This window comes from Saccopteryx leptura, chromosome 3 (genome assembly GCF_036850995.1).
Source record: "Saccopteryx leptura isolate mSacLep1 chromosome 3, mSacLep1_pri_phased_curated, whole genome shotgun sequence".
In the NCBI taxonomy this organism is placed as follows: Eukaryota; Metazoa; Chordata; class Mammalia; order Chiroptera; family Emballonuridae; genus Saccopteryx; species Saccopteryx leptura.
The window spans coordinates 152360670-152381890 of NC_089505.1; the positions used below are offsets into that span (position 1 = coordinate 152360670).

The following is a 21221-nucleotide window of genomic DNA, read 5'->3' on the forward strand; positions in this document are numbered from 1 at the left end:
CTAGTTACAATAAAGCATTCTTGGACATAATTAGGCTAGTCTGTCTGACTCTTACCTATATTAAATGAAGTAAGTAGTCTGTGAAAGCACTTAGACTGCCTTGGGCACTGGTAGTCACTCAAAAGAACATGTAAGCTCTTTGAAGATCAGATATGAGAAAGCCATGTTTTAATAGTGCTATTAGAAATATAATGTGGGCCACAAATATAACTTTATTTTTTATATGAATTTATTTTATTTTATTTTTTTGTGTGTGACAGTCAGAGACACAGAAAGAGGGACAGATAAGCACAGACAGGAAAGGAGACAGATGAAAACATCAATTCTTCATTGCAGCACCTTAGTTGTTCATTGACTGCTTTCTCATATGTGCCTTGACCAGCAGGCTGCAGCAGAGAGAGTTACCCCTTGCTCAAGCCAGTGACCTTGGGCTCAATCCAGCGACCTTGGGGTCATGTCTATGATCCCATGCGCAAGCCAGCTACCCCATGCTCAAGCTGGTGAGCCCATGCTCAAGCTGAATGAGCCTGTGCTCAAGCTGGCGACTTCGGGGTTTTGAACCTGGGTCTTCTGTGTCCCAGTCCGACGCTCTATCCACTGCACCACCACCTGGTCAGGCCGAATTTATTTATTGGTTTTTAGAGAGAGGAAACTGAGAGTGGGAGAGAGAAAGGGGGGAGTGGGAAGCATCAACTCATAGTCCACATGTAAATTTTCTAGTAACATGAAAAAGTAAAATGAAAGTAGTGAAATTAATTTTAATAATATAGTTTCTTAAGTCCAGTATTTATTAATAAGATATTTTGTATCATTTGGTACAGTGTTTTCAAATTCCATTGTGTATTTTACACTTACAGCACATTTTGGTTCTGACTGGCCACATTTCATCTGCTTGATAGCCTCAGGGAGCTAGCAGCTACCATATTGGAGACCACGGCTCCATAGTTCATAGCATGCAATCAGGTGTCAGATGACATGGGTTTGAATCCTAGCATTCCATTTCTTAATTGTATGAGTATACCAGTTACTTAATGTTTCTGTACCTTGGCTTCTTGCTATATAAAATGAAAAAAAATATCACCTACCTCAAAGGATTACTGTGAGAATTATGGAATAATATCTGTAAAGCATATAACTTGGTTTCTGGCAAGTAGTAAGTACAAAATAAATGGTTATTAATATCACGCTTTTATTGTTGTTAAATAACAATCATCTCTTACTTTCCATATCTTCTTTTTGCAAATAGTTGATTAGCCTCACCCAAACATACCCATTTAAAATTCTAAACTGACCACTAAATAGCAAAGAAAGATTGAATGAGCTAGGTGAGAAAAGGTTGTGAGTGGTATATGTGTGACATTAAGACTCCACAACTACTACTGGTATTCCCCTATCTTTTCACTTCTAATCTACCATCATAGATGCTTCCTATACCAGGGAATTAAATTCATGTCTAATATTATAATAATTTGCAACTTTACTGCCAACATTGAAATACAGAAAGTATTTCACTGTTTTTTCTGCTTTTAGCCATTTGGGGCCAAAATATACAGATTCATTTTCTTTCCTTCTAAAGCCTAGGAAAGTGCACAACACAAAAAAGTACAGTGATTTATTATACTCTTTTGTGTAACTATCATGAAGGTCAAAAAATAAACATTGTTGGCCTGACCAGGCGGTGGTGCAGTGGATAAAGCGTCGGCCTGGGATGTGGAGGACCCAGGTTCCGAAACCCTGAGGTCGCTGGCTTGAGTGCAGGCTCATCTGGTTTGAGCAAGGCTCACCAGCTTGAGCCCAATGTCGCTGGCTTGAGCAACAGGCCACTCGGTCTGCTGTAGCCCCCAAGTCAAGGCACATATGAGAAAGCAATCAATGAACAGCTAAGGTGCTGCAATGAAGAATTGATGCTTTTCATCTCTCTCCCTTCCTGTCTGTTTGTCCCTATCTGTCTCTGTCTTTGTCACAAAAAAATAAGTAAGTAAACATTGCCAATTCCTAAAAGACCCCCTCATACCCCCTCCCAATCACTATGGTATTTCAATGTGTGAATATACCACAGTTTGTGTATTCTATGGCAGATAGACATTGTTTTCCTTTTCCGTTTTGGAGCTATTATAAATGCTGTTATGAACGTTTTTATGCACATAAGCATGCGTTTTTATAAAACACAGCCAAGGTAGAATTGCTAGGTCATAGAAACAGCAGTCTTGAACTTTAATAGATAATGCCAAAATTTCCACCATGGTTCTATCAGTTGACATTTCTGCCAGTGAATGTAAGTTTCCATTACTGTACATCCTTAACAACAACAACAAAAAATGGCCATTTTTTCCAATTTCAGTAATTTTGGTAGGTGTGTAATGATATCTCATTGTGACTTTAACAATTCATTCTGCTAAGAATAATTTGGTGAGAAAATATTTCTGTAAATACTGACTAAAATGAAGCCTTTGGTTTCTAATTGTCCATGCTGTCCTCGTCTTTCAATATCACAATCAAGAGCTGATGATACTTTTTTAAAGAGTATTTAAAATTTTTTTAATTTTATTTTTTCAGTTACAGTTTACATTCAATATTATTTTGTATTAGTTTCAAAAAGTATTTTAAATTTTATTGGATGCTTGAAAGCAGTTAGTTTGAGATATTATTCAATATTCTTTCTTAATATTTTTTATTGGTTTATCTGAAAAAACAGATGTATTATTTCTCTTCATAATTATTAAACTGCTATTTCAGGAATCATAACAATTACTGAAATGAGAGTTTAGGTCTGTGGCTTATGAAGTTGGATTTAATGAATAAATCTTTCCAGTTCCTCTGAGCCATTTTTTTTTGTTAGGTTTCTTTTTTCTTCTTTAAAATGAAGTACAATCATGATAACTGATCTGGAGGACATTGAGTGGCTGGTTTTCTGTTGAGTGAAGTAAAACAGACTTTTAACAGCTTGTGGGTAATGTCTGAAAGGTAATGTGACATGAGATAAATGTCTGTGTTCCATTCTGAAAATAGCAAAAGGCACGTGGAACCAAGATTTAACTTCATTGACTAGAAATTTAATCCTGCTTTAAAAGTGCTTTGGCAAAATGAAAATTGCACTGTGATTTCTTTTTGCACAGTTAATACTAAAAATGGAAAATAGTTCAGAAAATGAAGGTTTGAAAGTTGTAAATACCATTTCAATTTTATAAATATATATATGTATATATATTTTAGTGAGAGAGAGACAGACAGACAGGGACAGACAGACAGGAAGGGAGAGAGATGAGAAACATCAATTCTTCGCTGCGACACCTTAGTTGTTCATTGATTGTTTTCTCATATGTTCCTTGACTGGGGATGTCCAGCTGAGCTAGTGACCCCTTGTTCAAGCCAGCGACCTTGGGCTTCAAGTCGGTGACCTTGTGGTTTTGAACCTGGGTCATCAGCGTCCCGGGCCATCACTATCCATTGCTCCACCACCTGGTCAGGCTCAGTGTTATAAATAATTAATCTCTCAGTTTGTGTGTACATTTAAAAAAATTATATATGCACTGAAAAGAGTAATTGAAAATTTTCTGGATAGTTGAGTTTCTAAAAATACCAGTTTTATAGCTGTTATAAATTTAAAACAATTATGTTGTTTTGTTCCCATTTGATAAAAAAAATTGAATTTCTAAAAGAACATGTATTTTTAGAAATATGATATATTTTATTTTATATTTTATTTATTTATTATTATTATTTTTTTATGTGAGAGGCTGGGAGGCAGTGAGACAGACTCCCACATGCACTCCAACCAGGATCTTCTTGGCAAGCCCCTACCAGGCGATGTTCTGCCCATCTGGAGCTGCTGCTCCATTGCTAGGCAACTGAGCTATTTTTACTATCTGAGACAAGGCCATGGAGCCATCCTCAGCGCCCGGGGTTCAAGCCATCTTGCTTGAACCATCCTGGCCATGGCTGCAGGAGGGGAAAAGAGAGAGAGCAAGAAAGAGAGAGGAGGAGGAAGGGGATGGGTGGAGAAGCAGATGGTTGCTTGCCCTGTGTCTTGACAGGGAATCAAACCTGGCACTTCCACACACCAGGCTGACGCTGTACCACTGAGCCGACCGACCAGGATGAAAATATGATGACTTAAACTCTGATTTTGTTCCATTAAATAATCATTTAGTATTAGAAGGATTTAAACTGACAAGTTAGATACTTTAATAGGATTGAAACAATTAAAATTAAGCAATTTTTAAAAAAGATTTTATTTATTGGCCCTGGTTTCTCACTTAAAAAAAAGAGAGATATTTTATGTATTGATTTTTTTGAGAGAGAAAGTGAGGTGGGTAGGAACAGGAAGCATCAACTCATAGTAGTTGCTTCTCTTCTTGTATGTGCCTTGAGTGGGCAATTCTGAGGTTTCAAACCAGTAACCTCAGCATTCCAGGTCCACACTTTATTCACAGCACCACCACAGGTCAGGCAAAAACAATTACCGTTTAAACTTAGAAGATAAATGGTTAAAATGTTAACTATGACCTCACTAAATATAAAGTAGAAAAAAATATGCTATGTATATGGATATTTTTGATATTTAATAGTAATCAACTATTAGTATCATTTATGGTTTATTTGCTTTTCTGGTTGGCTTAGAGCCTGGAATATAAATCAGTTGCAAAACTTTTGAGTTTAAACTAAATTAAGTTTGGATTCTTTTAACACTTCACACCTCCTGTATAGAATCACAAAATGTCTGTGTTTTTTTTGGTACTAGGGGGTTTTAAATAGGATGTAGGAAATTTCTGGTAAAGGTAATGGATTTTATTTTAGGAAAAATGATGGAATAGAAATTTGGATGAATGAAAGCCAAAGAGAGTTCTGGTTTCTTTTTAAAGAAGATAGAGTATCTGACAAAGTTAGAAGGTTGAGAATCAAAATAAGTAAAATCTGAAATATTTTTTTGTTTTCTTTTTTTATACTTAAATAGATTTTGAAACATCAGTTATTTGTTACAATGTGGTCACATATTTAGGCAAGTACAATATTCATTTGAAAATTTAATGTTAACAGATTCCTGGTGATAGTATGTGAAAATATTGACATGTACATTCAGAATGTTGTGTATTGCTAACAGGTAGCCTGTGAAGACAGATTAACTATACTGCTCACAAAAATTAGGGGATATATTATTGCTTCATATTCATTTTGAAATATCCCATAATTTTTGTGAGCAGTATATTTGCATATGTTATTAAACTTTTCTAGCCTTTTAAAGTTATTGGAGCAGTTATATTTGCCCCTCAGTTAAGCACAATAAGTGTAAGGGACCTAGATCTCATCATTTTTGGTCTTTCAGTGGTTTAAAGTAGCCCTAAAGACCAGAAGAACTCAGTGTTACCTTCTTGAGTTGTTATAATTGATGAAATTATCACAACTGATAAGACAGATAACATTTTATGTTAATATTCATTTAACTTGAATAAATCTACCAGTTCTTTCAACATGAGCAGGGCCACTTGCAACTAAATTACTGTTTCAAACTGTCTTTGTTATATACTGATTATACCATCAGTAGCAGATTATCTAACTCCAGTTATTATATACCAATTTAACCCTTTGAGTAGTGAGGTTTTTTCATGCTCGCTGACCCCCAGCAGTGATATTTTTTTTTAATTGGTTTTTAGAGAGCTGGGAGAGAGAACAAGTGAGGGAGAGTGAGAAAGAAGGGGGAGAAGTGGGAAGCATTTACTCATAGTAGTTGCTTCCTATATGTGCCTTGACCGAGCAAGCCCAGGGATTCAAACCAGTGACCTCAGTGTTCCAGCTTGATGCTTTATCCACTGCGCCACAACAGGTCAGGCCCGATATTTGTTTTTAAAATGAAATTAGTTCCAGTTTTATTCACTTAAAATCATGTTTGTTTGATAACCAATTTTTGGAAACAAGAAGAACAGGAGAAGTGCTCATCTGCTTCTCCACCCCTCCCCCTCTCCTTCCTCTCTGTCTCTCTCTTCCCCTCCCACAGCCAAGGCTCCATTGGAGCAAAGTTGGCCCGGGCGCTGAGGATGGCTCCATGGCCTCTGCCTCAGGCGCTAGAATGGCTCTGGTTGCGGCAGAGCAGCGCACTGATGGGCAGAGCATCGCCCCCTGGTGGGCATGCCGGGTGGATCCCGGTCGGGCGCATGCGGGAGTCTGACTGCCTCCCCGTTTCCAACTTCAGAAAAATACAAAAAAAAAAGAAAAAACATACATTTGCCTTTTTTTAATGTTGCCTCACACATTTTTAAAATAAAAACTTTTGTACGATCGTACTCTGGATGGTCATGTACGAGGATGTACATGAACGTTTGTACTACTCAAAGAGTTATTATATACTCAAAAGCTTTTTAAATCCAAAATTAAGTTTAATCACTTTTTGAAGTAAAAATGTGTTTATAGCACTTTCTTCTCTGCTTGGCAGTATTTCAACATCAGTTACACTTTGAGAATCTTTTCAGATTATGTCCCATTGATTTGCATTGTTTTTTCTTTAGACTCCAGTAGTCTATTTAAAGAAAGACTGGAGTAAAAATAGAAAAAGAAAATCTAACGCAGAGTATGAACTATGACAATGACAAGGAATATGGGTTTCTAAACCTTTCATCTTTTACTTTTAAGATAAAGATACGGATATCACTGTGAAGGGGAATGCAGATGACTTGGGCCTGCGAGACACCTTGAGCATTGCATCAACTGATTCCTTTGCTTCGGTGGCAGAGGTAGGACACATGTGTTCCCAGTGAGGGTTCCCCATTCTTTTTCAGCTGGAAAGTCTGGTTTGGCCATTGTGCTATACTTAGTTCAGCAGCCATTTACTTAGCATGTGATAGATGCCAAGATACAAAGATGGATATAACATGAATGTAAATTCCCACAGGAGCTCATTCTCTTCAGAGAGGTGGACATGTAAATGCATACTTAAAACGGGTACTTTTATATACTGTGGATTACGGGAAAGACATAACAGTAATATAATGGAAAGCAGTTGACCTTATATTGAGTCTCAAAATTGTTCAGATTATTTAGCTCATAAATCATACTTCTATTTCCAGGGAAGTGATCAGACTGAAAGATTTATAGATGAAAATTTTCACTTTGGCATTTTAATAATAATTGGAAAACTGGAAACAATCTAATGCCTAATTATGGCACATTCATAATTTGTAATATAATATCATAAACTTTTATAAAATGATTTTTAATGACATGGAACATGTGTTAAGTGAAAAGAGTAGTATATACAGCTTTAGAGAGAGAGTATGATTTGTGATTTTGTAACTGGAAAAGAAAGAAAAATGTATTTGGTTTATAATTTTTAGGTAGAGAAAAAAAGGCTAGATATAAATACACTCATGTATAAGCAGTGGTGATCACTGAATTACAAATGGACGGGTAATTTGTTTCCTACTGCAATTTAAATTTTTGTCAAAAGAGAATGCTTACAAAGTGGTCATCTTTTTATAATTTTTTCTACTCAAAACAAGTTTAAAAATCAGATGTGCCCAATTTTACCTTAGAAAGATGTCATTTTTATGGTAGATTTTGGATATTAATCCTGTTATTTTTTTAATATAAATAGTATCTTATATCTGTAGTTGATGTGTACTATGGAAAGCTCAAGCCTAAGCCTTGATTCTGCCTTTTTTTTAAAGCTCTACTGACCATAATCTTTCAATCTGTCAAGGTTTTTCTGCATATGTATGTTTTAACCATATCATCTCCTGAATTGTTTTTCTTGCATTATTATGCTTGTAAATTTGCAGTAGACAGACTATATCTACTTGTTTTATGGAAAAGCTGTTTTCTAATTCATTTTACTATTTGATATAAACAGGCTTAGGCTTATCTTTTGTTTCTTTTTTATTTTATTTTATTTTTTTGGTAGTTATTTCTAGCTCTATTGAGATACAATTACATATACCATTGTGTAAGTTAAGCTGTACAGTGTGATGATTTGATACACATATATTGTGAAATAATTACCACAATAAGATTGGTTAACACCTCCATCACCTAACATAATTACCTTTTTTTTGTGTGTGGTGAGAACATTTAAAATCTATTCTCTTAACAACTTTTAAGTATACAATACAGTGTTATTAACTATAGTTGCCATACTGCACATTAGAACCCCAGAACTGATTTATCTTCTCACTGGAGATCAACATCTCCCCACTTCCCCCACCCCTCAGCCTTGCAACCATCATTCTACTCTGTTTCTATGGATCTGGCCTTTATAGATTTCACATGTAAGTGATGTTGTACAGTATTTGTCTTTCCCTGTCTGATATATTTCACTGAACATAATTCCTTCAAGTTACATCCATGTTGTTGCAAATGACAAATTTTTCTTTTTTCTTATAGATGAATGGTATTTCATTGTATATATACTGTGAGTGTATATATGTGTGTCTGTGTGTGTGTATATATTATTTTCCATTGTTCTATGTGTCTGTTTTTATGCTAGTAGACTACTGTGTGATTATTGTAGTTTTATTATACAGTTTGAAGTCAGGAATTACGATGCTTCAAGTGTTTTTTTGTCTCAGGATTGCGTTGTCTCTTTGGAGTCTTTTGTGTCTCCCTATAAATATTAGGATTGTTTTTTGTTTCTTTGAAAAATGCCATTGGAATTTTGATAGGACGTACAATGAATTTAAGATGGCTTTAGGTAGTATGGACATTTTGACAATATGAATTCTTCCAATCCATAAACATGGGATATCCTTTCATTTATTTGTGTCATTTTTAGTTTTCTCATTTTACAGTTTTTGGTGTACAGATTTTTCACTTCATTAGTTAATTTATTTCTATGTATTTTATTCTCTTTTATGCTGTTATAAATGGGATTGTTTTCTTAATTTCCCTTTCTGATTATTTTTGGTGTATAGCAATTTAACTGATTTTGTATATTGATTTTGTATCCTGTAACTTTAATGAATTTATTTATTACTTTTAACAGCTTTTTTGGTGGAGTCCTTAGAATTTTCCATATATAAGATCATAATATGTCCAAACAGAGAGTTTTACTTTTTTAAAATTTGAATGCCTCTTTTGATTTTTCTTACCTATTTCTTCTGGCTAAGACTTCCATTACTATGTTGAATAGGAATGGTGAAAAGTGGACATCCCTGCATTGTTTCTGAACTTAAAAAAATTTTTTAGCTTTTCACCATTGAGTGTGGTGTTAGCTGTGGGCTTTTTTATATGGCCTTATTGTTTTGAGGTACATTCCTTCTATACTCAATTTCTTGAGAATTTTTATCATAAAAACAAAGTTATATTTTATCAAATGCTTTTTGTTCTTCTGCTCTGTAGATGCTTATGTGCTTATGTCCTAGATGGGGGAGAATAATTGCTAGTCATGTTGGGTTTTTTGTTTTTGTTTTTGCTATGCAGTACAATATATATAATTGCTCTAAAGTTTTTTTTATAATGTACAACTTAAAAAATTGTTTTGCTAAATGTTCATTGTACTGTACTCTCTGTGAATATTTTGTAAGTCATGAAAGTTTGATAAATTTTAAAAAATATTTATGGGAAAAAAAATGCACGAATACTATAAGAAGGGCTCAATATCCGAGAAACATCCTAAGAATGCTTCTAGGGTATAAACATATGATCTCAGAATGTGAATGTTCCAAGATAAATTCTTTCTAAGAAATGTTTCTTAAATTATTTTTAATTGCATTTACTATATGCCAAGCCCTTAAATTAGGGAAAATTATTTTAATGCAGAAAGTTATTAAGAAAATAAGATCAGAACTGCTTGGGAAATTAAACTTTGTGATCATTTGAAAGCTTTATTCAGAATTACCAAAAAGATTTTTTTGCCTGTTTAGATTAAAACAAATTCTGGCATAGGCTTTTCTTTAAGCTAAGTTGGTCATTTGTGAAAGTGATTAACAGGATTTTCCTATATAAGCTTTGCCAAACGTTGGTTTGGAACCACAGCCATTTTCTCTGAAAAGTTTAAAAAATAATAATTGCTTTACACATTCCTGCGTTTCCAGCTCTGACTGAGATCACAGGCATTGTGCGCCTAAGTGGGTGGGAGCAGACCTCTGTGTGCACTGAGGAAGTCATGGGGGTTGAGCATGCACGTAGCTTGCTGGGGGCGACCAAACAGAGCCCAAGGGAAAAGCCTGTGGAGATTAGACCCGCGGAGCATGCTGAGGTGTACTAGACATGCCTGGGGGCCTTTAGAAAGATGCCTGATCTGCAATTGGCTCCCAGCCTGTGGCACACTCAGATGTGCTAGACTCATCTACCCACTCTTAGAAAGGCGCCAAATCTGCAGTCGCCTCCCAGCCCAGCCTGCTTTCACTGGTGGCTCTTGTTGGCACAACCTTACACAGAACTGTACTTTGAGCAGTGCTGGAGGTAGAACCTAGCTGCTCTTAGAGCCTCTTGCTCTGCAAACAGTGGCTAGAGCAACCTGACAGCTAAGTCCCCAGGCTGCTAGCTGAGGAGATAGAGACGTGGAGAGAGGCACTGTAAAACTGAGTCTCCTATTGTTGGAGCCACCAAGCCCTAAAAAACCCTGCCTACCAACAGGACTGAGGCCTAGCCTATGTCATTGCCATAGCAACACATCAGCATATCTCTACTCAAGAGTGCCACAGGGGCAAAACCTGTAGTACAGCATCATTTGCCAAAAAAAAAAAAAAAAGAAGCTACCTCTCAAATCCAAGAAAAAATAATTACATTTATTATAACTTCTTTACTATCTTTTCTTTTTTTTTCCACTTTGAGCATTTTATCTTCTTTTTGTTTTATTCTTTCCTTTTCCTTTTAAACTTCATTATTCATAGTTGTTACATTTTTCATTCTTTTTTTTTTATGAGGGTGACATTTCAAAAACCTTAACTTTTTTTTCTTTTCTTTTTTTTTATTTTTCTATCATTTGATCATCATTTATCAACAAATTTTATTTTGGATTCATATTTTTCTTGGTAGCATTTTGCATGCTTTTGATTTCATTTTTTATCTGTTATTTTTTCTCAGTTCTGGCTCCTTGTCTCTGTAGTTTTTGTTCCACTTATAATGAAATTTTAATTTTTTCACTGTATCTTTTAAATTTTTATTTTTAAATTATCTCTTATTAGTGTTATTAACAATACCACTCACAAATGCCATTAAGGAAAAAGAAATCAAATATCATGGATACAAAAGACAGAGATGTAGCTTGGATGGATGATGAAAAATGTCTAGAAAATAATTTCAGTTGCTTGGAAACCTTGGAGTTAAATGACAGAATTAAAAATTGAAATGCTAAAAATACTCAGGGAAATACAAGAAAGGATGGAAAGGCAATTTAGAGAGCTCAAAAAACAACTCAATGAACAAAAAGAATACATCACCAAGGAAATTGAAACTATAAAAAGGAACCAAACAGATATGAAAAACTCAATACATGAACTGAAAAACGAGGTAACAAGCTTAGCTAATAGAATAAGCCAGATAGAGGAGAGAATTAGTGACATAGAAGACAGGCAACTAGAGACACTACACAGAGAAGAGAGAAAGACTCACAAATTAAAAAAAATGAGAAAGCCCTATTGGAGTTGTCTGACTCCATCAGAAAGAGCAACTTAAGAATAATGAGTATATCAGAAGGAGAAGAGAGAGAAAATGGAATGGAGAACATATTCAAACAAATGATAGATGAGAACTTCCCACACCTGTGGAAAGAATTAGAGCCTCGAATCCAAGAAGCAAACAGAACACCGAGTTATCTTAACCCCAAAAAACCTACTCCAAGACACATTATAATGAAATTATCACAATCCAATGACAAAGAAGAAGTCCCCAAAGCATCCAAGGAAAAAGAAGAATACAACATATAAAGGAAGGCCCATCAAGCTATTATCAGATTTCTCAGCAGAAACTCTGCAGGCCAGAAGAGAAGGGACCCAAATATATAAAGTACTGAAAAAGAGGAACTTCCAGTCATGAATACTATATCCATCAAAGCTATCCTTCAAATACGAAGGGAAAATAAAAACATTCACAGAATAGAAAAGATGAGGGAATTTATCACCAAAAAACAACCACTTCAGGAAATACTAAACAGGGCTATTCAACCAGACACAAAGAACAAAACAAAACAAAATTACAAGTAAAAGCTCCAACAAGATCAAAATAAAAACAGGATTAATCTATGACAACAAAAACAAAAAAGGGGAGAGGACAAGATTAACAGTAGAAAGGGAGGGCCAGACCAGGTGGTGGCGCAGTGGATAGAGCATCAGACTGGGATGCAGAGGACCCAGGTCCGAGACCCCGAGGTCACCAGCTCAAGTGCGGGCTTATCTGGTTTAAGCAGAGCTCACCAGCTTGGACCCAAGGTCGCTGGCTTGAACAAGGGGTTACTCAGTCTGCTGTAGCCCCACGGTCAAGGCACATATGAGAAAGCAATCAATGAACAACTAAGGTGTCACAACAAAAAACTGATGATTGATGCTTCTCATCTCTCTCCATTCCTGTCTCTGTCCTTATCTATCCCTCTCTTTGACACTCTGTCTCTGTAAAAAAAACTAAAAAAAAAAACACAAAAAACAAAACAAAACAGTAGCAAAGGAGGATGGAGCGCAGAAGCATTCATAAGATAATGTACTACAAGGAATATAATATATATCCTTTTTATTACCTAATGGTAACCACCCCTGAAAAAATGACTACAGAAACAAACGGCTTAAAAAAAGAAGAAACAGAGGAAAGAAGTATGGAATACAACCAAACAAAAACAAATGACAGAAAAACAAAAGAGAAGAACCAAACAAGATACAGAGGTATTAGAAAGCAATATATAAAATGACAATAGGAAACTCTCAAGTGTCAGTAGTTACATTAAATGTAAATGGATTGAACTCACCAATAAAAAGACACAGAGTAGTAGAGTGGATCAAAAAAGAAAATCCAACTCTATGCTGCCTTCAAGAAATACATCTAAGCTACAAGGATAAAAACAAATTCAGTGTGAAAGGTTGGAAAACGATTCTCCAAGCAAATCACATCCAAAGAAAAACAGGTGTAGCCATACTCATATCTAACAATGCTGACTACAAGACAGCAAAGGTAATCAGAGACAAAGATGGTCATTTTATAATGATAAAGATGACATTGAATCAAGAAGACAAAACACTTCTTAATATATATGCACCAAACCAAGGAGCACCAAAGTATATAAGACATCTACTAACTGATCTAAAAATAAAAACTGACAAAAATACAATCATACTTGGAGACCTCAATACACTGCTGACAACTCTAGATTGTTCATCCAAACAGAAAATCAATAAAGAAATATAACCGTAATTAAAACACTAGAACAATTTGATATGATAGACATCTATAGGACATTTCATCCCAAAACACCAGAGTATACATTTTTCTCCAGTGTACATGGAACGTTCTCAAGAACTGACCATATGTTGGGCCACAAAACTAACATCAACAAGTTCAGGAAGATTGAAGTTATGCCAAGCATATTCTCTGACCATATACCTTCGAAACTAGAATTCAAATGCAAAAGAGAAGTAAACAAACCCACAAAAATGTGAAATTTAAAAAGCATACTTTTAAAAAATGAGTGGGTCAAAGAAGAAATAAAAGCAGAGATCAAAAGATACATACAGACAAACGAAAATGGCAGTACGATATATCAGAATCTCTGGGATGAATCAAAAGCAGTAATAAGAGGGAAGTTTATATCACTAATGGCTTATATGAACAAATGAGATAGCCTAAGTAAACAACTTAACATCACATCTTAAGTAACTAGAAAAAGAAGAACAAAGGCAACCTAAAACCAACAGAAGAAAGGAAATAATAAAAATCAGAGCAGAAATAAATGAAATAGAGAACAGAAAAACTATAGAAAAAAACCAATAAAACAAGGAACTGGTTATTTGAAAAGATCAACAAAATTGACAAACCCTTGTCAAGCCTCACTAAGGAAAAAAGAGAAAAGACTCATAAAACAAAATCCAAAATAAAAGAGGAAAAATCACCAAAGATATCATAGATAATACAAAGAATTATCATAGAATACTATGAAGAACTATATGCCACCAAATTTAACAATTTAGAAGAAATGGATAAATTCCTAGAACAATACAATCTTCCTAGACCGAGTCACAAAGAAGTAGATAGCCTAAACCAGGAGTCGGGAACCTATGGCTCACGAGCCAGATGGGGCTCTTTTGATGGCTGCATCTGGCTCACAGACAAATCTTTAATAAAAAGAATAATAACATTAAAAATATTAAACATTCTCATGTATTACAATCTATTCATTTCCTACTGCTCATGTTCATGGTTGCGGGTGGCTGGAGCCAATCACAGCTGTTGTCTGGGACAACACCAAATTTTTATTGGATAATGCGTAATGTACACGGGTCGTTGTATGGCATCACAGAATTACATTTTAAAATATGTGGCATTCATGGCTCTCTCAGCCAAAATGGTTCCCAACCCCTGGCCTAAACAGACCCATAAGCAGGGAGGAAATAAAAACAATTATCAAAAACCTCCCAAAAATATAGAAGTCCAGGCCCAGACGGTTATACTAGTGAATTCTATTGAACATTCAAAGAAGACTTGGTTCCTATTCTACTCAGAGTCTTCCAAAAAATTAAAGAAGAAGCTATACTTCCAAACACATTTTATAAGGCCAAAATAACCCTCATACCAAAACCTGGCAAGGACAACACAAAACAAGAAAACTACAGACCAATATCTCTAATGAATACAGATGCTAAAATACTAAACAAAATACTAGCAAATCGAATACAACAACATATTAAAAAAATAATTCAAAATAAACATAATAATTCATCATGTTCAAATGGGATTCATCCGGGATCACAAGGATGGTTTAATATATGTAAAACAGTTAACGTAATACATCATATCAATAAAACAAGGAACAAAAACCATATGATCCTATCAATAGATGCAGAAAAGGCATTTGATAAAATACAACATTATTTTATATTTAAAACACTCAACAAAATGGGTATAGAAGGAAAATACCTCAACATAATAAAGTCCATTTATGACAGACCATCAACTAACATCATATTAAATGGCAAAAACTGAAGACTTTTCCTCTAAAATCAGGAACAAGACAAGATTGTCCACTCTCTTCACTCTTATTCAACGTAGTGCTGGAAGTTCCAGCCAGAGCAATCAGACAAGAGAAAGAAATAAAAGGCACTCATATTGGGAAAGAAGAAATAAAAGTTTTACTTTTTGGCCCTGGCTGGTTGGCTCAGCGGTAGAGCGTCGGCCTGGCGTGCAGGGGTCCCGGGTTCGATTCCCGGCCAGGGCACACAGGAGAAGCGCCCATCTGCTTCTCCTCCCCTCCCCCTCTCCTTCCTCTCTGTCTCTCTCTTCTCCTCCCGCAGCGAGGCTCCACTGGAGCAAAGATGGCCCGGGCACTGGGGATGGCTCCTTGGCCTCTGCCCCAGGCACTAGAGTGGCTCTGGTCGCGACAGAGCGACGCCCCGGAGGGGCAGAGCATCGCCCCCTGGTGGGCAGAGCGTCACCCCTGGTGGGCGTGCCGGGTGGATCCCGGTCGGGTGCATGCGGGAGTCTGTCTGACTGTCTCTCCCCGTTTCCAGCTTCGGAAAAATACAAAAAAAAAAAAAGTTTTACTTTTTGCAGATGATATGATCTTGTACATCAAAAACCCCAAAGACTCCACAAAAAGACTATTAGAAACAATAAACCAATATAGTAAGGTCACAGGATAGAAAATTAATATACAGAAATCTGTTGCCTTCCTATATGCCAACAATGAAACATCAGAAAATGAACTAAAAAATAATAATCCCTTTTAGAGTTACAACAACAAAATACCTGGAAATAAAATTAACAAGGAATGTAAAGGACCTATATAATGAAAACTACAAAGCACTGTTATGTGAAATAGAAAAAGATACAATGAAATGGAAAAATATTCCTTGTTCTTGGATAGAAAGAATAAATATAGTTAAAATGACTGTATTATCCAAAGCAATATACACATTTAATGCAATTCCCATCAAAATTCCAATGTCATTTTTTAAAGAGATAGAACAAAAAATCATCATGTTTATATGGAACTATAAAAAACCCTGCAATGACAAGATAACCTGGACATGTTATCTTTGAATATATGTATCCTGATTTATTGATGTCACCCCATTAAAAAAATAAAATTATTAAAAATAAATAAATAAATAAATAGAATAAAAAAGAAATTAAACAATCTATCTAAATAGAAAAACAAACAAACAAACAAAACAACCCTGAATAGCCAGAGCAATCTTAAGGAAAAAGAATAAAGGTGGGGGCATTCCCATACCTGACTTCAAATTATATTATAGAGCCACGATAATCAAAACAGCATGCATGGTATTGGCAGAAAAATAGACACTCAGACCAATGGAACGGAATAGAGAGCCCAGAAGTAAAACTACATATATATGGTCAAATCATCTTTGATAAAGGAGCCAAAAACACACAATGGAGAAAAGAAAGCCTCTTCAACAAATGGTGCTGGGAAAACTGGAGAACCACGTGCAAAAGAATGAAACTCGACTACAGTTTGTCCCCTTGTACTAAAATTAATTCAAAATGGATCAAAGACCTAAATATAAGACCTGCAACAATAAATTACATAGAAGAAAACATAGGTACTAAACTCATGGACATTGGCCATAAAGAGCATGTTATGAATTTGACTTCAAAGGCAAGGGAAGTGAAGGCAAAGATAAATTAATGGGACTACATCAGACTAAGAAACTTTTGCACAGCAAAAGAAACTGACAACAAAACAGACAGCCAACTAAATGAGACATGATATTTTCAAACAACAGCACAGATAAGGGCCTAATATCCAAAATATACAAAGAACTCACAAAACTCAACAACAAACAAGCAAACAATTCAATAAAAAAATGGGAAGAGGACATGAACAGACACTTCTCCCAGGAAGAAATACAAATGGCCAACAGATATATGAAAAGATGCTCATCTTCACTAGCTGTTAGAGAAATGCAAATCCAAACTACAATGAGATACCACCTCACACCTGTTAAATTAGCTATCATCAACAAGACAGGTAATAAGTGTTGGAGAGGCTGTGGAGAAAAATGAACCTTCATTCACTGTTTTTGGAATGTAAAATAGTACAACCAGTATGGAAGGAAATATGGTGGTTCCTCAAAATATTAAGAATATAACTACCATATGACCCAGCAATCCTTCTACTGGGTATATATCCCCAAAACTCAAAAACATTGGTACGTAAAGACACATGTACCCCCATGTTCATTGCAGCATTGTTCACAGTGGCCAAGACATGGAAACAACCAAGAAGCCCTTCAATAGAAGACTGTATAAAGAAGATGTGGTACATATATACTATGGAATGCTACTCAGCCATAAAAATGATGACGTAGGATCATTTACAACAACATGGATGGATCTTGATAACATTATCCTGAGTTAAATAAGTAAATCAGAAAAAACGAAGAACTGCATGATTCCATACATAGGTGGGACACAAAATTGAGACTCAGGGACATGGACTAGAGTGCAATGGTTACCAGGGGGAGGGGAACGGAGGAGAGAAAAGAGGTGGGGGGATGGGAAGGGCATAAAGAAAACCAAATAAGAGGTGACGGAGGACAATTTGACTTTGGGTGATGGGTAGACAACATAATCAAATGTGAAAACTCTGAATCTATGTACTCTAGTTGATGAGTTTCACCCTGTTAAAATTAATTGTCTAAATAAAAAAATAGCTTTATTGAGATATAATTTACATACTGTAAATTTCACTCTTTTAAAGTTTGTAATTCAGTGGTTTTTTAGTACCTTCACAAAGTTTTATAACTAGTACCACTTTCCAATCCCAGAATAATTTTATCATTCTGAAAGAAAAAGAAACTCTATTAGTAATCACTTCCTTTTCTCACCTATCTCACCCCCCCCCCCCCCCAGCGTTTGGTAACTACTGCTCCACCCTCTGTCTCTATGAACTTGCTTATTCTAGACAGTTCATATAAATACAGTTATACAATATGTCATCTTTTGTGTTTAACATTCTTTCACTTAGTATGTTTTCAAATTCTGAAAAGTCTTTTTAATGTTAGGATACTACTGCATTAAGTACTCTCATAACTATTTCATCTGCTAAAGAGATTGCTATTTATTATTTAGGTAGAAACTAATATTGCAGAGAGAGTAATTTTTAGCCTTAGGTTTATTTTTCTTAGAATTACCCTCTTTAAGGTATGTATGTATTTAATATATATATTGTAGGGTGCTCTTTTTTTTTTTACATTGAATTTAGCACGAGAGCAAGGGAGAAAGAGAGAGAAAGAGAGAGAGAGAGAGAGAGATACAGGAACATTGATTCTTTCCTGTATGTGCCCTGACCGGGTATCGAACCAGCAACCTCTGAGTTTCCAGATGATGCTCTAACCAACTCAGCTATCTGGCCAGGGTTAAGGTGCTCTTTAAAGAGAAAATTTTATTTCTTATAATTAAGATATTCTACTCACACTTAAGCTTGGAAAGCTTTTGCTAACCCCACCTCTGACTTGCTAGTGCTTGTTTATAACAATCCTAAATAATACACTAACAATAATATACAAAGTGAAAAGGATAAACATTTAGAATCATCATAATTAGAAGAGAGGGTTATAGCTGCCATTTAAAATTTCAATTGAATTATCTTACTTCCTCTGGAGTCAATTTTATCTGTTTTGGGGGGGCTTTCATTGTTGTGATAATAGGTTGTTTTTTTCTCAAATTTGAAAGTGTAATTGGTGACTGGATTGATTTTCTTAGGTAGATTGGATGAGTTTGCAGTGTTTTGTATCTGTTTCTCCCACAAAATGGGGAACAGGAGAGCAAATGGGGCTCATTGATTTCTTTGAGGTGTGTTGATTGGCAGGCTTTTCTTTGGGGTTCAAGTGTCTGGAAAGAGCCTAGTAGGCAGGCACACCCAGATACAGAATGAAGAGGGCCTTTCCTGGCAGCACGTCACTCACCCTGGTTGACTTACTCTCTCCAGGCAGTTTAAATAGTTTTTAAGCAGAAATGTTTTCTGGTTGATTTTTTAAAAAAATTTTATTTAAACAAGCTGCCTTCTTATTCAGGGTTGGAGGGACAGAGGCAGGGAGCAGAATGAAATAAGGGATACTGTCGGTGTTTGGACATAGACTTTCATTTAATCTCCCATTTTCAATCCGTCTTTTTCTGTCCTGCTCTCACACCTGCCAACTCCAGGCCTGGTGCTTTTTAAGGCTACTGCTTAGCAAATATCTACCCTAGACAAATATAACCCCTTTTGAATTTATTCTCGATGATGGCTTCTTTGTGTTTCATCTATTCACACACTTCCATTTGCTTTCCAGTTTTGGGAAATTTGTGCGTCTTTTTGTTGCTCTTAGTATGGTTTCCACTGTTATATTAGTTGTCTATTGCTATATAGTAAATTACCCAAAATTTAGTGTCTTGAAGCAATAATAAAATTCAGGTGTGGGCTTGGGGTTGGTCCTGAGGCTGAGAGGTCTGCCCAGGGCTTCCTGCAGCAACCTTGAGAGAGGGAGCCCTGTGCTTCAGTGTGGAGACTCAGGCAGAGGGTACAAGTCTTTGTGTTAATGAATGCCTTGTAAGTCCTCCATTCCACACTTGGGGATTAATGGAGACACAAGTGTTTTAGGAGTTACAGTACTTTCTTCAAATTTAAAGTTTGTGGGGTGGTATTCTGGAGGTCGGGGCCTTATGGTTAGTCCTATGAGAACTGAGTCCTAAAGGCTAATCCAGGGAGCCTACTGTTTTATTTAATTCTGAAGCTGCATATATTTGATAAGGAGTGACTCAAACCAGGCATGCCTACTAAAAGCAGCCCACCATCTTTCAAAGTACGAAGAGCATCATGCCTGGAGAAACTAGCAAGAAAAACCTCCTGCAGTACTATAAGAACATTGATCTGATCTTCAAGATGCCCAAAGAGGCCTTTGAGGGCACTTCAGTGACAAAAGCCCCTTTACTGGTAATATCTCCATTCGAGGGTGGATCCTGCCTGGTGTGTTAACCAAGATGAAGCTGCAGAGCACCTCTGTCATCCGCGGGGACTGCCTGTACTACATCCAAAAGTACAGTCCCTGGAAAAATGCCATCAAGACACATCCATGTGCCTGTCCCCTGTTTCAGGGACATCCAGATTGGTGATATCATCATGGTTGTGCGTGCTGGCCCCTGAACAAGATCATTTGCTTTGCTGTGCTCAAGGTCATTGAGGCTGCCAAGAAGCAATTCAGAAGTTCTGAAACCAGACACCTGCCCACTTCCCTAAACAAATCAAAGTTCTTTTCCCATTCAAAAACAAATGATGATAATAAACATTTATTATCGGACCATTTCTGAGGGTCAGGAATTTGGAAGTGGCATATTTGAATGGTTCGGCTTTGATGCCTTTTGTGAGGTCTTTTATGAAGTTGTAGTCAACGTATGTTGCGTATGTTGTCTGGGGTTACAGTCATCTGAAGGCCTGACAGGAGCTGGAGAATCTGTTCCCAAGCTAGCTCGCTTACATGAATGGCATGTTGGTGCTGCCTATGGCAAAAACTTAACTTGCTCACCAAGGGACTTTTCTATAGGACTGCTTGAGGACAGCTTCGCCCAAAGGAAGTGATCCAAAAGAGAGTGAGATGGAAGCAGTGACTATTATGATCTAGCCTCAGAAATCACACTCCAGCCTGACCAGGTAGTGGCACGGTAGATAGAGCGTCGGACTGGGATGTAGAGGACCAGGATTTCAAGCCCCAAGCTTGCCGGCTTGAGTGCGGGCTCATCTGGCGTGAGTGCGAGCTTACCTGGCTTGAGTGCGGGCTCACCTGGCTTGAGCATGGGTTCACCAGCTTGAGCATGGGGTCGCTGACTTGAGAATGGGATCATAGACATGGCCCCATGGTCGCTGGCTTGAGCCCAAAAGTCACTGGCTTGAAGCCCAAGGTTTCTGACTTGAGCCCAAGGTCACTGGCTTGAGCAAGGGGTCACTTGATCTGCTGTAGCCTCCCAGTCAAGGCACATATGAGAAAGCAATCAATGAACAGCTAAGGTGCCCCAACAAAGAACTGATGCTTCTCATCTCTCTCCCTTTCTGTCTGTCTGTCCCTATCTGTCCCTCTCTCTGTCTCTCTTGCTAA

At 36.5% G+C, this 21221-nt stretch overlaps 1 protein-coding gene and 1 pseudogene across 2 annotated transcripts in view; both read left to right on the forward strand.

Annotated features, from left to right (window-relative positions):
* The window catches only part of MIGA1 (mitoguardin 1), an 89162-nt gene that overhangs the window by 47725 nt on the left and 20216 nt on the right, over positions 1–21221 (forward strand). For both annotated transcript variants that reach the window (XM_066376601.1, XM_066376600.1), the window contains one exon: positions 6625–6725. In XM_066376601.1, coding sequence (XP_066232698.1) covers positions 6625–6725 — 101 coding nt within the window. The remainder of the gene's footprint in view (positions 1–6624; positions 6726–21221) is intronic.
* LOC136397295 (small ribosomal subunit protein uS17-like) lies at positions 10104–20439 on the forward strand (annotated as a pseudogene).